The 15,968-nt window shown below is 38.1% G+C and overlaps 2 protein-coding genes across 2 annotated transcripts in view; both read left to right on the top strand.

The window, feature by feature from the left end:
* Positions 1 to 15,968, top strand: part of LOC108655111 (odorant receptor 59b) — an 82,749-nt gene that overhangs the window by 34,986 nt on the left and 31,795 nt on the right. The window lies entirely within an intron of this gene.
* Or59a (Odorant receptor 59a) lies at positions 7,338 to 9,037 on the top strand. The gene is made up of 2 exons (XM_018103474.3): positions 7,338 to 8,108; positions 8,172 to 9,037. The coding sequence occupies exons 1-2, from the start codon at positions 7,369 to 7,371 to the stop codon at positions 8,581 to 8,583; spliced, it is 1,152 nt and encodes a 383-aa protein (XP_017958963.1). The 5' UTR covers positions 7,338 to 7,368; the 3' UTR covers positions 8,584 to 9,037.

Below are 15,968 nucleotides of genomic sequence, written 5' to 3'. Positions count from 1 at the left end.
CGCTTTGTGCTCGGCCCGGTTGCCCGGCTACCCGATTTTTTAGTTGTTCACCTACCCATTTTCCATTTCCCACTTGCCACTTGCCACTTGCCACTTCGCCTTTACTCATTTGAGGGCGTGGCAGCGAGTGCAACTGTCAATTGGCTACGCAATTGTATCAAATCCGTGTTTTCACGCTGCGTAATGAAAAACTCTTTGGCTTACAGTGCACAGATGTCAGCAAAGCAGAGATTTTATATATATATACTTATCCACCATAATACATACAGAGGTATATACGATATATGTATATATATAAACAGTTGCATTTCATTTAATTAAATGCGCAAACAAAGTGCTTGTTTTTTGTTTCTTCTGCGTCTGAGAGAAAAAATACAGCTGCGTTGCTTCACACTTTATGCAATTATTTGATTAAGAGTCCATTTAATTAACAACTTTAATCATTCGGTAGCCATCCATTCAATGAATTAAAGCTTTAGCTCTTTTTATTGAATATTTTGCAGAGCTCGAACATCTGATTGCTATGCATTGGCATAGAATTCTCTTTGCTAGAGAGTGGACATCCATACTCTACTACAATATAACACAATCAAAAGCAAAGCGTCTTAAATTTTTACTTTCAAACTAAAAAATAAATTATTTGCCATGATTTATTTATAAGTTTTTTCCATTATATGAATTTATTTATATATTATTATTTTTATTTTTAATTATTTAATTAAGTTTATTTATTTATTTGATTTGTTATTTATTTTTATTATTTTTTTATTTATCTATATATATATATTTATCTTTTTTTAATTTAAATTATTTAAATTTTCATTAATTTATTTTTTAATTAATTTTTTATTTATTAACTATTTTTTATTTATCTATATATATATATATTTATCTTTTTATTAATTTAAATTACTTATATATTCATTAATTTATTTTTTAATTAATTTTTTATTATATATAATAATATTATAATATATTAATTATTATTTCGTTTTTATTTATTAATTTATATAATTTATTACTAATTAATAAATTTGTTTATTCACCTAATATTTTTATAAGAGATTTATGAATATTTTTATTATTAATTAAATTTAATTTGATTATTTTTTTCTTCTTTCTATTCTTTTATTTTTAATAAAATTTTTAATAAATTTTTTACTCTAAATTAAATTTAGTTGTATTATCAAACCCAAGTTGCACTTCATACAATAATATTAAATTGTATATTATATAAATATTTTCTTATATTCACAAAGTACAACAATTCTTTCTCACAAGAAGATTTTAAAGTTTCGTTCATTGTTTGCAACTTTCCAGCTTGGCCTCAAAGCTTCGAGCTATTATGAAAAGTTTTGCAGTGCCATAGATCACGCTTAATTAAAACCAAACCAAAAAAGTTGAATTCAATTAAAATTAATTTAAAATGGAGGAATCAAAAGCATAAAGTCAACTAAAGACGAGTATTTAATTATGTATCAAATGGAATAACGAAAATGTAAAAATATCTCAACTCTTTGCAATTTGCATTTTGTATTAAAAATAATGATAATGCATATACGTATATATGAGATATATTCGAGCACGCCTTTCAAACAGCACTGACACTCTTGCCTTTCTCTCCGTACACAATTGCGAGCCCCCGAGCTTTATCATTTTACGAAAACTTTTAATTAAAACAATATTATTCCGCCAACTTTAACTATAAGAAATGTAAGAGAAAAAACTCCGCATTTAATGTGGAAGTTTACCCAGTTTTTGTTCCGCTGGTGTGATTAATTGAAATGTGTTGAATTCATGCTGCGTGCAGCTGTTCGCTCACATTGACCCGCTTCTATTATATTTGCCTGAAGCGAAGCTCTCAGTGTAATTGAATTGAATGGAGACCTGTTTGCACCATGCATGCTCCGCGGGGGATTTTCCACAGAAATATGCAACAAAATGGCGGCATGCAGCAGCCATTGTTGCTACCAATAACAATGAACCGGAGTCAACTTCAAGTGCCACAACAACTGCATTGTTTTCTAATCAGGTGCACAATGTTGGCTATCTTCCTAATTCGTTTCAATTCAATTCAATGGCCCTGCATGCCATTGATGAACTGTCAGCTCGCATATTCACAAATTCCATTTGCGGCCATTGTTTGTTTATGCAAATTAATCAATCAATTGCAAGCAGCTTAACAAGGTCAAAAAGCCTTCGCCTGCGTCCTGTCCTCTATGGGTCCTTTATGGCTTATGTGAACAAGGCGCCATTGAGGCGGATCGGCTTAAATCATATCAGCGTCTGCAGCTTGTCAATGTTTACCCAATTCTTTTTCACTTACCCTTTAATAATTTTATTTAAATAAATTTATTATTTATTTGCTTATTTTTATTTATTAAAATATATTTTTTTTATTTATTTATTTTTTTTACACAGATTTTGAAACTGAACTTTATTTTAATAGATTTCTTGAGGCATAGTCAGCGCCATTTCAATTATAATTTTCTTGTTTTTATCTTCAAAAAGAATCTTTAAATATTTATAATAATATATATATTTAATATATTTATTTATTTAATTTAATTTTTATTTTTAACCTTTTCACTTTCACTTTGTTTCGAAAATCTGTTTTTAAATCTGTTTTTGTCTCGCGCCTTTGAAGTAGTCCGTGAGGCTCTGAGCCTCTGGCTGTTTGTGAGTTGAACGCTGGATGCTCCAGCTGCCACACAACTACGACCCGCCGCGTTTCAAAGCGTACTGCACATCGTTGGCCGGAGTCCAAGTCCGAGATTCGCCTACTCGAGCAATCGTGTCCGGAAATTCACCACGCCAAACCCGAAACGGCCCGAGCGACTGAACCGTTGGCTCGGCTCCGCTTTGTGCCATGTGCCATGTGGGTCTGTGGAGCAATAGGGTAGGCGAAAAGCCGAAAAGTGAAAGCGCTTGCACGGATTGTTATTGAGGCAGGTTAGTAAGTTCGTAGAATCACGCGAGCGAGTGGCCAGGCGATGTTTTTGATTACACTGGAAGCCGCGATGTTATTGGCCACTGATAAGAAGTTGCTCGCTTCAAAGTAAACTGTTGCGTGCATCTACGTCGAGTCGGCTTAAAGCTTGGGCTTGGGATAAGTTTTTGTGTGGGAATTAGTTAAGCCGACTTCTGGTATTTGTATTATATGCAAATTATTTATATTTATTTCTATTAGCCTAAGTTTAAATAGATAAAATAAATAGCAATAGGAATCCAATGAGCCGCTTTCTAATATATTTGTTGACTCTTTTCATGCCAATAAATCTATTCAAAGTGAAAGAAATAGAATTATGCATTCATCAAGCATTCATCATATTCAAATAATACTTAATATGATTACAAACTTTACTTTTAATCCTCATTGTCTTAAATATACCTATTTAAAGTTGAAATTGATAAAAATATAAAATTAAAAAATAATTAAACAGATAATTAAAATTTTAAAAAATTAAAAAAATAAATTTTATATATATTTTTTTTTTTAATTTACTAATTTACTTAATTTTAAATTTTACTTATTTTATATTTTTGGCTTTATTCAACTTAAACGTATTCAATTCATATACCTTCTCACTCTTACAAACACTCAATTTATCTGATCATCATTCAATGCACTTAAACAATAAAAAATAAAATAAAATAAAAATATATATCAAATAAAGACCAGAATTGCAATTCAAATAATTCGAGTTAGGCAAATGCTATGTTTTGATTTCAAATGCTTCGATTCCAGGGCATGCGCAGCTCGGCCGATGGGAGAGGGGCTCAGCTGTCCGGCGTGGTGAATACAGCGTCCACTGATAAGAGCTGATAAGAAGTTGATGCAAGCGCTGCAGTTGCCGCAACAACAATGACTGGCTGGCTGGCTGGCGCATTGTATGTAGAATAATTGCAACATGATTTAATCAGCGTAGCTACCTCAACAAGATGATGATGGAACTGGAACACTCAACTGAGGGGCGAGGGGAGCGGGGCGCCCCAGTGGGTTGGCGGGCGGTGTGTGACCAGGGCAAGCAAACTACTAAACGAGCTTCGTTACAGGCGCAATTAATGAGCAGCGTTCCACAATTAGGGAACTGCCTCAATTATGCAGCCAACAACAACAACAGTCGCCGGCTACCCCAGCCACCTCCCTCCCTAGCCCTGTTGTTGTTGTTGTTGCGTGTGATGGGGCCGCTTTTAATAGCAAATTTGTGGGCGCTGTGACCGTTTTTTGGCGCTGGTTAGACAAGGCCAGCTAAGGACAGGGGCAGCCTTTTAATTATGATAATTACATTGTTGTCGAGCTCATTTGCTGACAGCAAACGCTGCCCACATTGCCTACTATGACAGCAGCTGTTTCCAGTTGTTGTTGTTGCTACTACTGCGGCTGTTGCTGCATCCTGCAGTTACCCCAACCGGTTTTGCCTAAGCTATAAAACTGTGTATTTGCATTATTTGTTAGGCTAAGAACTGCAGAGTGTTGAATATATATGCACTAAGCTGGCTAGCTCTTTAAGCTACTCATTTAAATTTCTCGTATTAGCATAGAAAGTAAAGTTAATAAGCAGAGCGAATGCTTAATAAATATGCAGAATTGTAGTTATTATTTGAGAAGTTCATATAAATACTTTCAGATATACAAATATATATATATATATTTGCACATTCTTAAATTCTCAATTAAAAAGTCTTTGAGCTATATATTCATCTATATATACATACACTCACACATAACTTTAATAGAGCGAGAACAACTACTTCAAATTGTCACATATTTCACATTTGCTCAGGCAGATTTTTGTTAAATTCCTGAATAAATGTTTCATGTGCAATGCATTTTCTGCTCTATGATTTTAGCTCTTAGTGGGCCTGAGAGTGCACACCGAACGAATGTTAGATATGGTTCAAAAACAACAACAAAAATAACAATAAGTGCATACGAATGGAAATATCGCTTCGACAATAATTGTGTATTCCCATGACAAAGAAAATCCACAGCATATTGGTATACAACTAAATTTCAGCTGAAATTCAGCTCGAGCGTCTGACTGAAAATAGCCGAAAAATTGAAATGGCAGCCAAACTTTGGCATTGGCCGACTGCGAATGGCTTTAAGCCAAGTTTAAAGGAAATGGCGTGTCGCACTAATTAAGAACACGTTTTGGCAGTGCAAAATGTACTGCATACATATATAGATATACTATGCACATATACATATAGAGTATATTTATATATATATTGTGTTTCTTTTGGTGCTGGCGAATTGCCATGTTGAAATGCGTGCAACAATTTATGGGGCTTGCCATCAAAATGTTGCAACATGCTTTTGGTTGACACAACTCCAATGGCATGTGCCTGTGTGTGCGTGTGTGTGTGTGTGTGTGTGTGTGCGCGCGTGTTTGCCTGAAACATGCTAATTGCATATGCCATCAACGCGGTGCCAGGGCCAACCGGAACTGTGCATACTTTAGTTTTCAAATTCAACCGTCAAATTATTAAAAGCGCCATAACTTTTGCCGGCTGCTGCGCGGCAGGCGGAGGGAAAGCGGAAAATGGGAAATGGCGAAAATTGACAATGAGTGCATGTAAATTGTGTAGCATACTTTGTGAGCACCTCGCCCCGACTCGCAGTTCGACATGCAACAAAACCGCCGACAACGGCAGCAACATCTAAACAAGCACTCGTGTCACTTCTATCAATTGTCAAATGCACTTTGTGCACAAAGCGTTGACACAATGCTGAATTGCCATTGGAAACTCCATGAATTCCAAAATTCCTGATTGCCATAACAGTGCCCACCAAAAGCATTCGTAATAGGCTTAAAATATGCACACAGTTTGGATTTCATGCATTCACAATTCGCGGTTCGCTGTTATGTTCCATTCAATTATCTAACTAAAACCAAAAATGCAGCTTAAAACAAGCGAACATGACTGGCAGAGCCAGCTTGTTTGGCTAACTATGCAACAACGTGAAGAAAAAAAAACATATATATCGATCATATTATCGAATCACTAAAACGCCAAACAAATATTGCATATTTAGTAAAACATTTTTGTACAGATTTAAAATAATAATACCAAAAATATATTGAGTATTCTGTGAATATTGCTGTACAGATTCACCTCTTCAAAATAATAACATATATAATAATAGACTCCACTTAGGCTATTTATTTACCTTTAAATTTGCTGGCTTCATTTTAACCAAACAACAGCTTAGTGGTAATATATTTTTAAGTTCAATTAAATTCAATATCGATTGCATTTATAGTTGTTCTCATATGCTACAATAGCACTCAATGAAATTTGATTTCAATAAAAATAAATAGCAAAGAATGCTTGAATATAAAATAACAGTCAATATATAAATATATTCATATATATTTACAATTTCTGCAGCTCTGTGCAGTAAGCACTCACAGCTCAAATTGTTATATATTGCCTGATGAATATTAAATTCATAATATACATATTATTATTATTACATATATATTTTTTTACCTCTGCAATTAACGTCAAATTAATTTAGAGAAAGCGACCATAATTTCAATTCAATTCAATTCAATTAACGTAATTGCCTGTTGAATTATTAATTAACAACGAAAAAAAAGGAAATGAAAGTCTATATAAAGACTAACAATTACTCTCAAATAATTAAATAAAAATAAATTCTGTAAAATATATCTATTAAAATTTTGTAATAAGTAATAGTAGTAATTATTATTATTATTATTTTTTAGATATATGCATTTTTTCTCTTTATGGCTGCAGCTATTTCATATTTGTATATAAAATACATTAATTGATGAATGAATAAAAAATTTAAATTTAAATTAAATATTCAATATATTCTGTAAAATATATAAATCTTAATATTGTAATCATAATCATAGTAGTAATTATTATTATTATTATTATTATTATTTTTTATATATATGCATTTTTTCTCTTTATGGCTGCAGCTGTTTCATATTTTTATATAAAATGCATTAATTCCTGAATGAATAATAAATTTAAATCAAATAGATTAAATATTCAATATATTCTGTAAACTATATAAATGAATATTTTATATAAAATTTTATAAATAATTTTTTAATTAATTTTTATATATTCTCAAATAAAATTCATTCATAAAAACCTTCGACGAGCATCAGAATTGATGGACAACATATCCATTCAAAGCAATTATAAGGGCAAAAAAAAGGCTCCTTCCCACAAATCAAATCAATTTAAGAGAGCAATTTAATCACTTAATTATTACTTAATTGAAAAAGTAATTATATAATTACAATACAAAATATGCTTAAATATTCATTGAGTTTATATAAAAAGAAGCTCCAACATGTCCAGCTTAATCAAAACGCAATGAAACGGAACAGCGAAAAGTCAGACGCGGCTATCGACAGCATGAGCTTCTTCAGAAGCCACTGGGCAGTGTGGAAGTTTGTCGGAGCTACGTTTGAGAAAATGAATTGGAATCGGCTCTACATCGGCTACAGTCTGATCTTGAATGTATTCATCACCATCTGGTTTCCAACTCACATGAGCTTCTTGCTCTTCAGAAACGACAGCCTCTCGGATAACATATCGAATCTTGCCATGGTCTCTACGTGTGCGTCGTGTTCGTTCAAGACGTTCATTGGCATGCTCAGGTTCAGGAAGATCGGGCGCATGGAGCAGCTGCTCAGGCAACTGGACGCGAGAGTGAAAACTGAGCAAGAGAGAGACGTTTACAGGTGGCTGAAGACCCAGCTGAGAGTCATTCTCTATCTCATCCTTAGCCTGTATGTGACACTTGGATTCCTGGCCGAAATAGGATTCGTCGTTCAGCAGGAGCGTGTCCTCATGTACCCAGGCTGGTTCCCCTTCGACTGGGCCAAGTCGACGCGCAGCTTTTATGTGGCCCACGTGTATCAGTCCATCGGACTCGGCGTGCAGATAATGCAGAACTATGCCAACGATTGCTTTCCCGCAATGATGCTCTGCATCACCGCCGCCCACATCAAGATGCTCTACATGCGCTTCGAGAAGGTGGGCGAGGACCCGACTCTGGATGCTGAGCAGCAGTTGGAGGCGTGTATAACCGATCACAAGACTCTGCTGGAGTGGGTGACAGTGCTGATGGAGTTGATTTATAGTGGAATCTGATTCATCTCATTTATCTGCAGGCTCTTTCGTACCCTCGAGTCGTTCATGTCGCTGCAGATGCTCATTCAGTTCGCGGTGAGTGGAGTGAACTTGTGTACGAGCATTGTGGCTCTAGTGCTCAGTAACGAGCCCTTGACGATCGCCTACTTCACGGTCTACACTGTCGGACTGCCCCTGCAAATCTTTCCCGCCTGCTACTATGGCACGGATGTGGAGCTCTGGTTCGGCAAGCTGCCCTATGCGGCCTTCAGCTGCCGCTGGCTGGCGCAGACGCGCAGCTTCAAGAAGAAGCTGATGCTGTTTGTGGAGCGCTCACTGAAGCGAACCGCGCCCATGGCTGGCGGCATGCTCACCATACACGTGAGCACCTTCTTCTCCACGCTGAAGTTCGTCTACTCTCTGTTCAGCATTCTGATTCGCATGCGAAAATAATAACTGTGAAATGCGAATATATATAGTCCGTAATTGCATTGCGCCGCGGGACACGAGTGCACTTCAGATCCAAATCATAGTCGGGAAAGTTTTGCTTGTTAAGCCTCAAACAAAAGCGCAGCGGAAGCCACTCAGAGTCCAGCAGCACCGGAAGCAACAGAGCGAGAGCGAGAAAGAGAGAGCGAGAGAAGATGGCCAGGTTTATGTTAAATTAGATTTGGAATTAGCTTTGTGTTTTGCGGCTAGCTTAACCAATACAGAGATCCAGCAAGCACTGCAAGTGGGCGACGCGGCTAATTGGGGCGTGTATGCAAATTTATATGAGGAACTGGGGGGAGGCTTTCGGCTGGCGTTCGTTTATTTATTTGCACAGAGATAAGACATTAAAAGACTTTCAGGGCTTTGGGCCAGGCCTAATGCGCTTAAGTCGGCACTAAGTCATGTTGAATCTGCAAAGCCAACATTGTAACATTGTAAAGAGCTGGCCACGCGCCGCTGCTCTAAACTGAAATGGCCAAAGCGACGCAACCCAACGGCAGCAGCAGCAGCAGCAATAGGAATGGCAACGGCAATGGCAAAAAAGGGCCAAACTAGCAATCTGCCAATTTATAGCTAAAGGTCAGTTAGCAGTAGGCGTGGCGGGGGCGAGGGGGGGAGGGGTCAGTCTGGGCCAAATCGATTTGATGATGTTGAACGGAACAGGCAACAGTCGACGCAGCGGGCACTAATTTGATTTGAATTTATAACAACACGCATTTAGCACACACACACACACGCGCACACGCACACACACATGCATACATTGGACTGCGTTACGCATTCAGCTGCATGCAAAGCACGTAACTTGCTGCCTGCCACGCCTACTTTGTGCTTAAATTCATTTCACATCGCAATGCTAAATCGCTCACAGAAATATGAGCGACAGAGAGGCAGAGTGAGAGTGTGAGAGAGAGAGAGAGAGGGGTAGAGTGAGTGCTGCTTTAATTTTTAATCAAGGGAAGCCGCGCCACTTTTCCAAACTCAACTCAACAAATTTGCCATGAAACTACTTTTGTGCTTAAGCTGACGCTGACCGCCCCCGCCCCCGCCCCCGCCGCCGTCTCCTGCCACTCTCCGCCACTCACCGCCTGGACAGCTGCTCTTGGCGTTAAGCAGACTCAGCTGTTTCTCGTTGGCCGTCAGAAATTACATTTGGCCCGCTCTGCCGCGCTCATTTGTTCATGGCCAGGCTGCAACAGTGTCGCCGCGCTGTCGAGTCCAGCATCATTGCCACCACCATCATGGGGCAGCGTCTTTATCTGTCGCCCCACAACTCGCTCTCCGACTCGACAAAGTCCGGCAAGTCGTCGGTCTATTTAGTTTCAGCTCAAACTTGTTCAGCTCAAGTGGCCCACACCATCATCATTCATTGACTGACTCGCTGTGCAGTGAGCAAGTTCTGCCCCGCGGCGCTTGCTCTGCTTATTTGGATTCAGCTGCACTCCGACTGCTGCCCGAGTGCTGCTCTCCTCCTCCTCCTGCTGCTGGCCATTTGCAATTTGTTGGCAAGAAATATACACTCGCTCCAGCTGCTGCAAGTGGCAGTTGCTGCTACAAGTGGCTGCTACACCTGACGCAGCTCTCCGACGTCTTCAAGTTGTTTAATCACATGTATGCCAACAGCCATACAACAATCACTTTCGGCCAGCCTTAAAGACTTTCGGGTTGGCTGAGCCACATCAATTCTGCCAAAAATTCACAACTTTCGGCTTATGACAGTGGGCGGCAGGCGAAAAGTTTTCGCGCATATTGTCAAATTTCAAGCAAATCGAAAAATACGCAACTATGCATTTGCCCGGAAAACTTTTGTGGCATGCCACGCCCCATCCTCGCAGCCGCACCGAACGCCTAGACGCCCTTCCACTTACCATTTGGCCATTCAACCGCGGCCTTCGTCGTTTGCTCGGGCTGCGTACTCAACTAAATTACGGGCTTTCATAGTCTGAAAATATTTGGCATTTACGTATGCTACACAAACACACACACACAGACAGGCGCACATTTGAAGGGTCTGCATATAAAGCAAGGAATTTTACAACCAGCATAAGAAAGTCACTTAACGTAGCCGTTGGCGATGGCAATGGCACATTATGTGGCCGAGCTCTAAATGTGGTGAGTGAAAGTTAATTTCTGTCGCAAACATGTGAGGGGATGAGAGAGAGTGGGAGATGGGGATATCTGCACACACACATACATATATGTAGAGCAAACTATATACGAAATATGTACGCATGCGGATCTTGACTGTGATGAAGGGGCGCCAGTGAAAACATTTGCCTAAACTATGCCATTAACATGTTAAACTTTCCGGGTACTTGTATAACCGTCTTGCCTGCCTCTCTCTCTCTCTATCTGTCTATCTGTCTCATTCCCTTGCAAATGGCTGGTCTTGGGGCACGTAAATACTTGCCAGAAACTTGAGCGAATTAACAACAAAAGTTCGTCCTGCTGCTGTGACGAAAAACTTTGGCTAAAATAACTGAAACTGCTGCTGCTGTTGGCAAGTGACAATAACAGGAGGCAAAGTGAAAGGCTTGACAGCCAATGCCAGTGCCAAATGTCAAACAATTTGTGGTAGCTACCCGCAACCGTTCCGCCCTGGGCTCTACCTACTCAGATCTCTGGATCTATTTAAAACGCCCACTCGGCCAAGTATTAATAGCTGAAAACTTAATGTGCCGCCGTCGGCGCCGTCGTATGCAGTACGCAGTGCTGGGGCCAATAAAAACCAAAACACCATCCGCATAATGACCGTTAAAGAGCCATCTAAATGTAGTCCGAGCGACGAGTATAACTCATTATGGCTAATGAGTGTTATTTGTGCCTGCCGCATAGCGAAACTCAATTTTGCATTTGGGTGTGGGACGAAGGCGGCTCTCCTTCATAAGTCGAAATTAGTTTGACTTGCCTTGACTTGCTGCAGACAACTTCCTACTACACACACACACACACGTAAATACATCCTCTCACACACACACACACACAGAGAGAGAGAGAGAAAGTGGCCGTAATCGTAATCCGCTGGCAAAGCAAAAGTTGACATTCATTTGCCACAAGTGCCAAGTGTCTCTCTCTCTCTCTCTCTGTGTATGTGGGGCGTGACTGAGACAAACATAATTACGCCCCACATTTAAGAGCTTTTATCTGAGCTTGTTTTTCTCAAAAACTTTGCAAACAGATTTACACAATGTTGAGTTAAACGATTGCCATAAATATGCCGCTGATTAAATGTGCTGATTACACGCCGCTTGCAATTGACTTTAATCACATGTAGCACACCACAGCAAGCAGAAGAAGAAGAAGACGATGGAGAAGATGAAAACAACCAGAAACAATAAACGCAGCCCCCGGCATATGCAAATGTCAATAACAAATACCAAACAAAAAGGTATAAAAAATAAAAGAGGAGAGGAGAAAGCACGACTTATGCTCGGCTCGGTCTGCCTTGCTTGCTTACATTAACATACGTTGCGTATACGCAATGCCTGCCGCATGGGGCAATTATTGCACGTGGCACGGCGAATGGGCGGGGCGTGGCCGCTCGCCTCAATGAAACTGGATTTGCGTAAGGCAAACGCTACAATTGAAATTTCAAATGCGTTGCCCGGGCGTTGACAGCCGTTTATGTTGATGATGAAGATTCGCCCCGTGGAGCTGAGCTCCTGCTGCTGGCTTACGCGGCTTTAACGTATTGTCGACCTGATACCAATAGCTCTGCGTGTCAGCCCAAGGTTTGCCAGACACACACACGCACACTCCCACTCACACTCACACTCACACACTCGCATTCAGTGGCATGAAATTGATAACGTGTGATTTAATGTGTTTTTAACGCGTTTTCATGTGATTTCCAGTTAAATGAGGCGTAGCATTTTGAAAAGCCTTCGGCCTGCCCTCTTTCCTGAGGGCCAATGGGCCAATGGGCCAGCAGTCCGCCTATTGATTTGTGGGCCCATAAATATTCCTCTGCCATGCCGCTTATCCGGTGGTGTTAAAGTAACTTTTATAATTTGATTGCGCAAACAAAAACACGCGCCGCCCCAAAGTATGCAACACTTTCGTTCCCTCTCAGCGCCCAAAGGCTTAGCTGCCCCGCTAAACAAAAGCAACGGACAAGGGTTAAATACAGAGTTTCTTTGAGCTGAGAGCAGTTCTCAGAAGATACACTATGTACGTGTGTGTGTGTGTGAAGATTTGTATGTGTGTATATATGTATGTGTTACTATGATTATTTCCATGTATAAATCAAAAATAATTTAAACAAAAAAGTTCAACTGAAAAAACTATAAAAAAAATTATGGGAAAACTTAAAAAAAAAAAAAAAAAAAAAAAAAAAAAAAGTTAAAAAAAGGGGATAAAAATAATTAATTAATCAATAATATTGAATTAAAATGAGTGAATTCAAATTTAAAAAATAATAATAATAATTAATATTAAAAAAAAAATAAATAAAAAATAAAAAATAAATAAATAATATACAAAAAATTAACTAACTAATGAACAAAATAAAAGAAAATGAAAAATAAATACTTTATACAGTTTTTTATCATTTTCAGCAGCTCTCACACAGCATGAATGGCAAAAATTGCCAAAAGCCAATGGATTTTATAAAAAAAAAATAATAATAATAAATACTACTGTGAATTAACTTCTTTGAGCTCTATACAAAACATGTATTTTTCAATAAACAAATTTCCATTTAATTTGAATAATACGACATTCATAAACACAATTGTTCGGCTGAGCCTAAAGCCAAAGCATTCAATATGCATAGGCTTAAAAAAAAGTGTGAATGCAAATAAATTTTACACATTTCTTTCAAGTGTATAGTTATTAAAGATTTATGTTTTAGCATATTTGAATAAATAAATAAAATGAAAATCTATTGACACAAACGAGAAAAGTACAAGCCTAAATTGCTTCAGCTAACTAGAAAAAGTTACAAAATTTGCAATTGAAACGGTTATCAATCAACAATTTGCTGCACAGCTCCATTGAGTCATGAAACATGCCCGAAGCACATTTTTATTTGTATATAAATAAAAACATTTAGGAACTTCTTTTTTTTTTACTACACATGTGCAACATATAAATTTGAAAATATTTTATTAAAATGTGTCGGCATTGTGGAATGCAATAAATAAATGCCTGCAAATCACACACAATAAATTCCGATTACAATTTCAACTCGTTTGCCAGGCGCTGTGTCCAATGCCTCGATAAGTTGTTTGATTTCCCCTTTTTTTCTGCATTTTCTTTACACACAATCTGCTCAAAGTGTGGCAAATAGTGGTGTGGAATTTATGAGACAATATGCGAGCATTCAAACTGAATGCTTTCCCTCATTTGGGCCACACACACACACACATACACACACCCCATTGCATTCAATAGGTAATCAGAGCGGGCGAAATTCGCTCTGCATATCGATTGCGAATGTGCTGAACCATAAAGCATATTGCCAACATAAAAAACAGAAAAATAAGAAAAACTAGCACATTTAATCGAATGCCGTTGTTATTTAATCAATCGAATCGATGATATATCAGCAAAGCAGCAACTGAACTGAATGCACTAAATGGAAATTTCATTTGCAATCACTCCAATTCCATTTGAGTTGTGTTTTTTTTTTAATATAAATTTGATAAATTCATGTTTCAGTGACGCTGCCCTAACCTTGACACTGTTGCCTCTCTGCGAATTTAACCACGCGCAGCCCACATAGATAAGCATTCGTCACAATTACGCTTAATTACCTGAGCGAGCGAGGAGCGAGCAATTTAAAAGCAATTCCACGATCATCAAATGACACCAGCCGACGAGCTCGGGCCTGCCCAAGCGTGAAACAAGCGGGTGAGTAAGCGGCGCAAAATCATATTTTTAAGCACTCTACAGATGGACAGATTAGCATCTTGAGAGACAGCTAAATAACAGCAGTGATTTATAGGTTTAATATGTTCTATTTTTTTTTCGAATTTACTAGAAGTTTTATATATAATATAATATCAGTCTAATATTAATTACTTCAGTTTCATGTGCCATTCGAAAACCTTTTTCTAGAACAATTTAGTCTTCTTTAATGTTTACAATATACAAATATTTATGTCTACATAATGTATGCTAAAACAGATACTTCTCTTGCCGCATCCCTCCCTGAAACTAGCTCAAGAGCTGAACAGTTAGCAGACATAAAACGGAAGTCAGTTTAGCTTCGCCAATCCGTCAACTTTGACCAAGTTTTTTTCTTGTCTTGGCTGTTTTGTTATTTTGCTGCCAATTAGCTTTTTTTTGCCATTTAAATATGACTGAGTGCCTAAGCATTGCCTTAAGCAAATGAGCATCGTCATTTAAAATCTAAAAAAAAATTAAAAAAGTATATACACCTAAAATTATATATGTATATACAATTTTTTATTCTTTTTAAATATCTATAAATATTCTAAATATTTCAGAAGTCATTAGTTGACTTTTTATGCTTAATTCCTTTAGTGGCTAATTAGGATTTATGCAAAATTTGGAATTCCCCTTCACCAGGCTGAGCAAGGTTTAATTTTTTTAATTTAATATGCATGCCAATTGAAATTTCTACTGAATTATTGAATCTACGACTACTTGCTCTTCTGGCAACCATTCAATAGAGCAGAAAGGTTCGATGGATTGAGACAATTGTGATTGTTGCATGAGGGAAGCCCTAGAGCTGGAAGACTAGTTTGAAAGGCAAAAAAAGGCTAACTAAACAAATAACTAAGCTTAGATTAAGTGGGCTAAAACGTATCAAATTCGTAAGATGAGATCAGCTTCTACTTATGCTATAAATATATACATGCAATAGCCAAAACATTCTACATTCTATAAGCAAAAATTAAAAGACTTTAACCAATTTCTGATTTTCAATTTCTGGTTGGCAATTTGCGGAGGAATGGAGCTACGTACTTATAATGCCCTCTGCTGCAGTACTGGGAGTACAGCTCTTTGATCACAAGTTCAAAACCATACGAAATTGATGGCTAATCATTTTGGCTAATTGCAAATTGCATTCGTTACATGGCAGCAGCATGTGACAGCCGCAACAGCCACACCCACCCCACCGCCCCTACCTTCAGCCGTGTGTCAGCTGCAGAGAAACCGCAACAACATATTGCTGCTGTGGCTGATAATGTTGGCGTTGGTGCTGAGGTCATTGCCGGAAATTATAAACATTGCGTGCCGCATATGAAAATCTAAAATGGGAAATCGAAAAAGAGAAGAGAGCCAAAAAAAAAAACAAACTAAACGTGTGATGCGCACTTGAGGCAAACTCAAGTGAGCAGCGTCAGCCGGAGCTAGAGCCGGAGCCGGAGCCGGAG

This window comes from Drosophila navojoa, chromosome 5 (genome assembly GCF_054131105.1).
Source record: "Drosophila navojoa isolate 15081-1374.11 chromosome 5, UAZ_NAV_1.0, whole genome shotgun sequence".
NCBI lineage: Eukaryota > Metazoa > Arthropoda > Insecta > Diptera > Drosophilidae > Drosophila > Drosophila navojoa.
The sequence above is the reverse complement of the archived record's forward strand: the minus strand, read 5'-3'. Positions and strand labels throughout refer to the sequence as shown.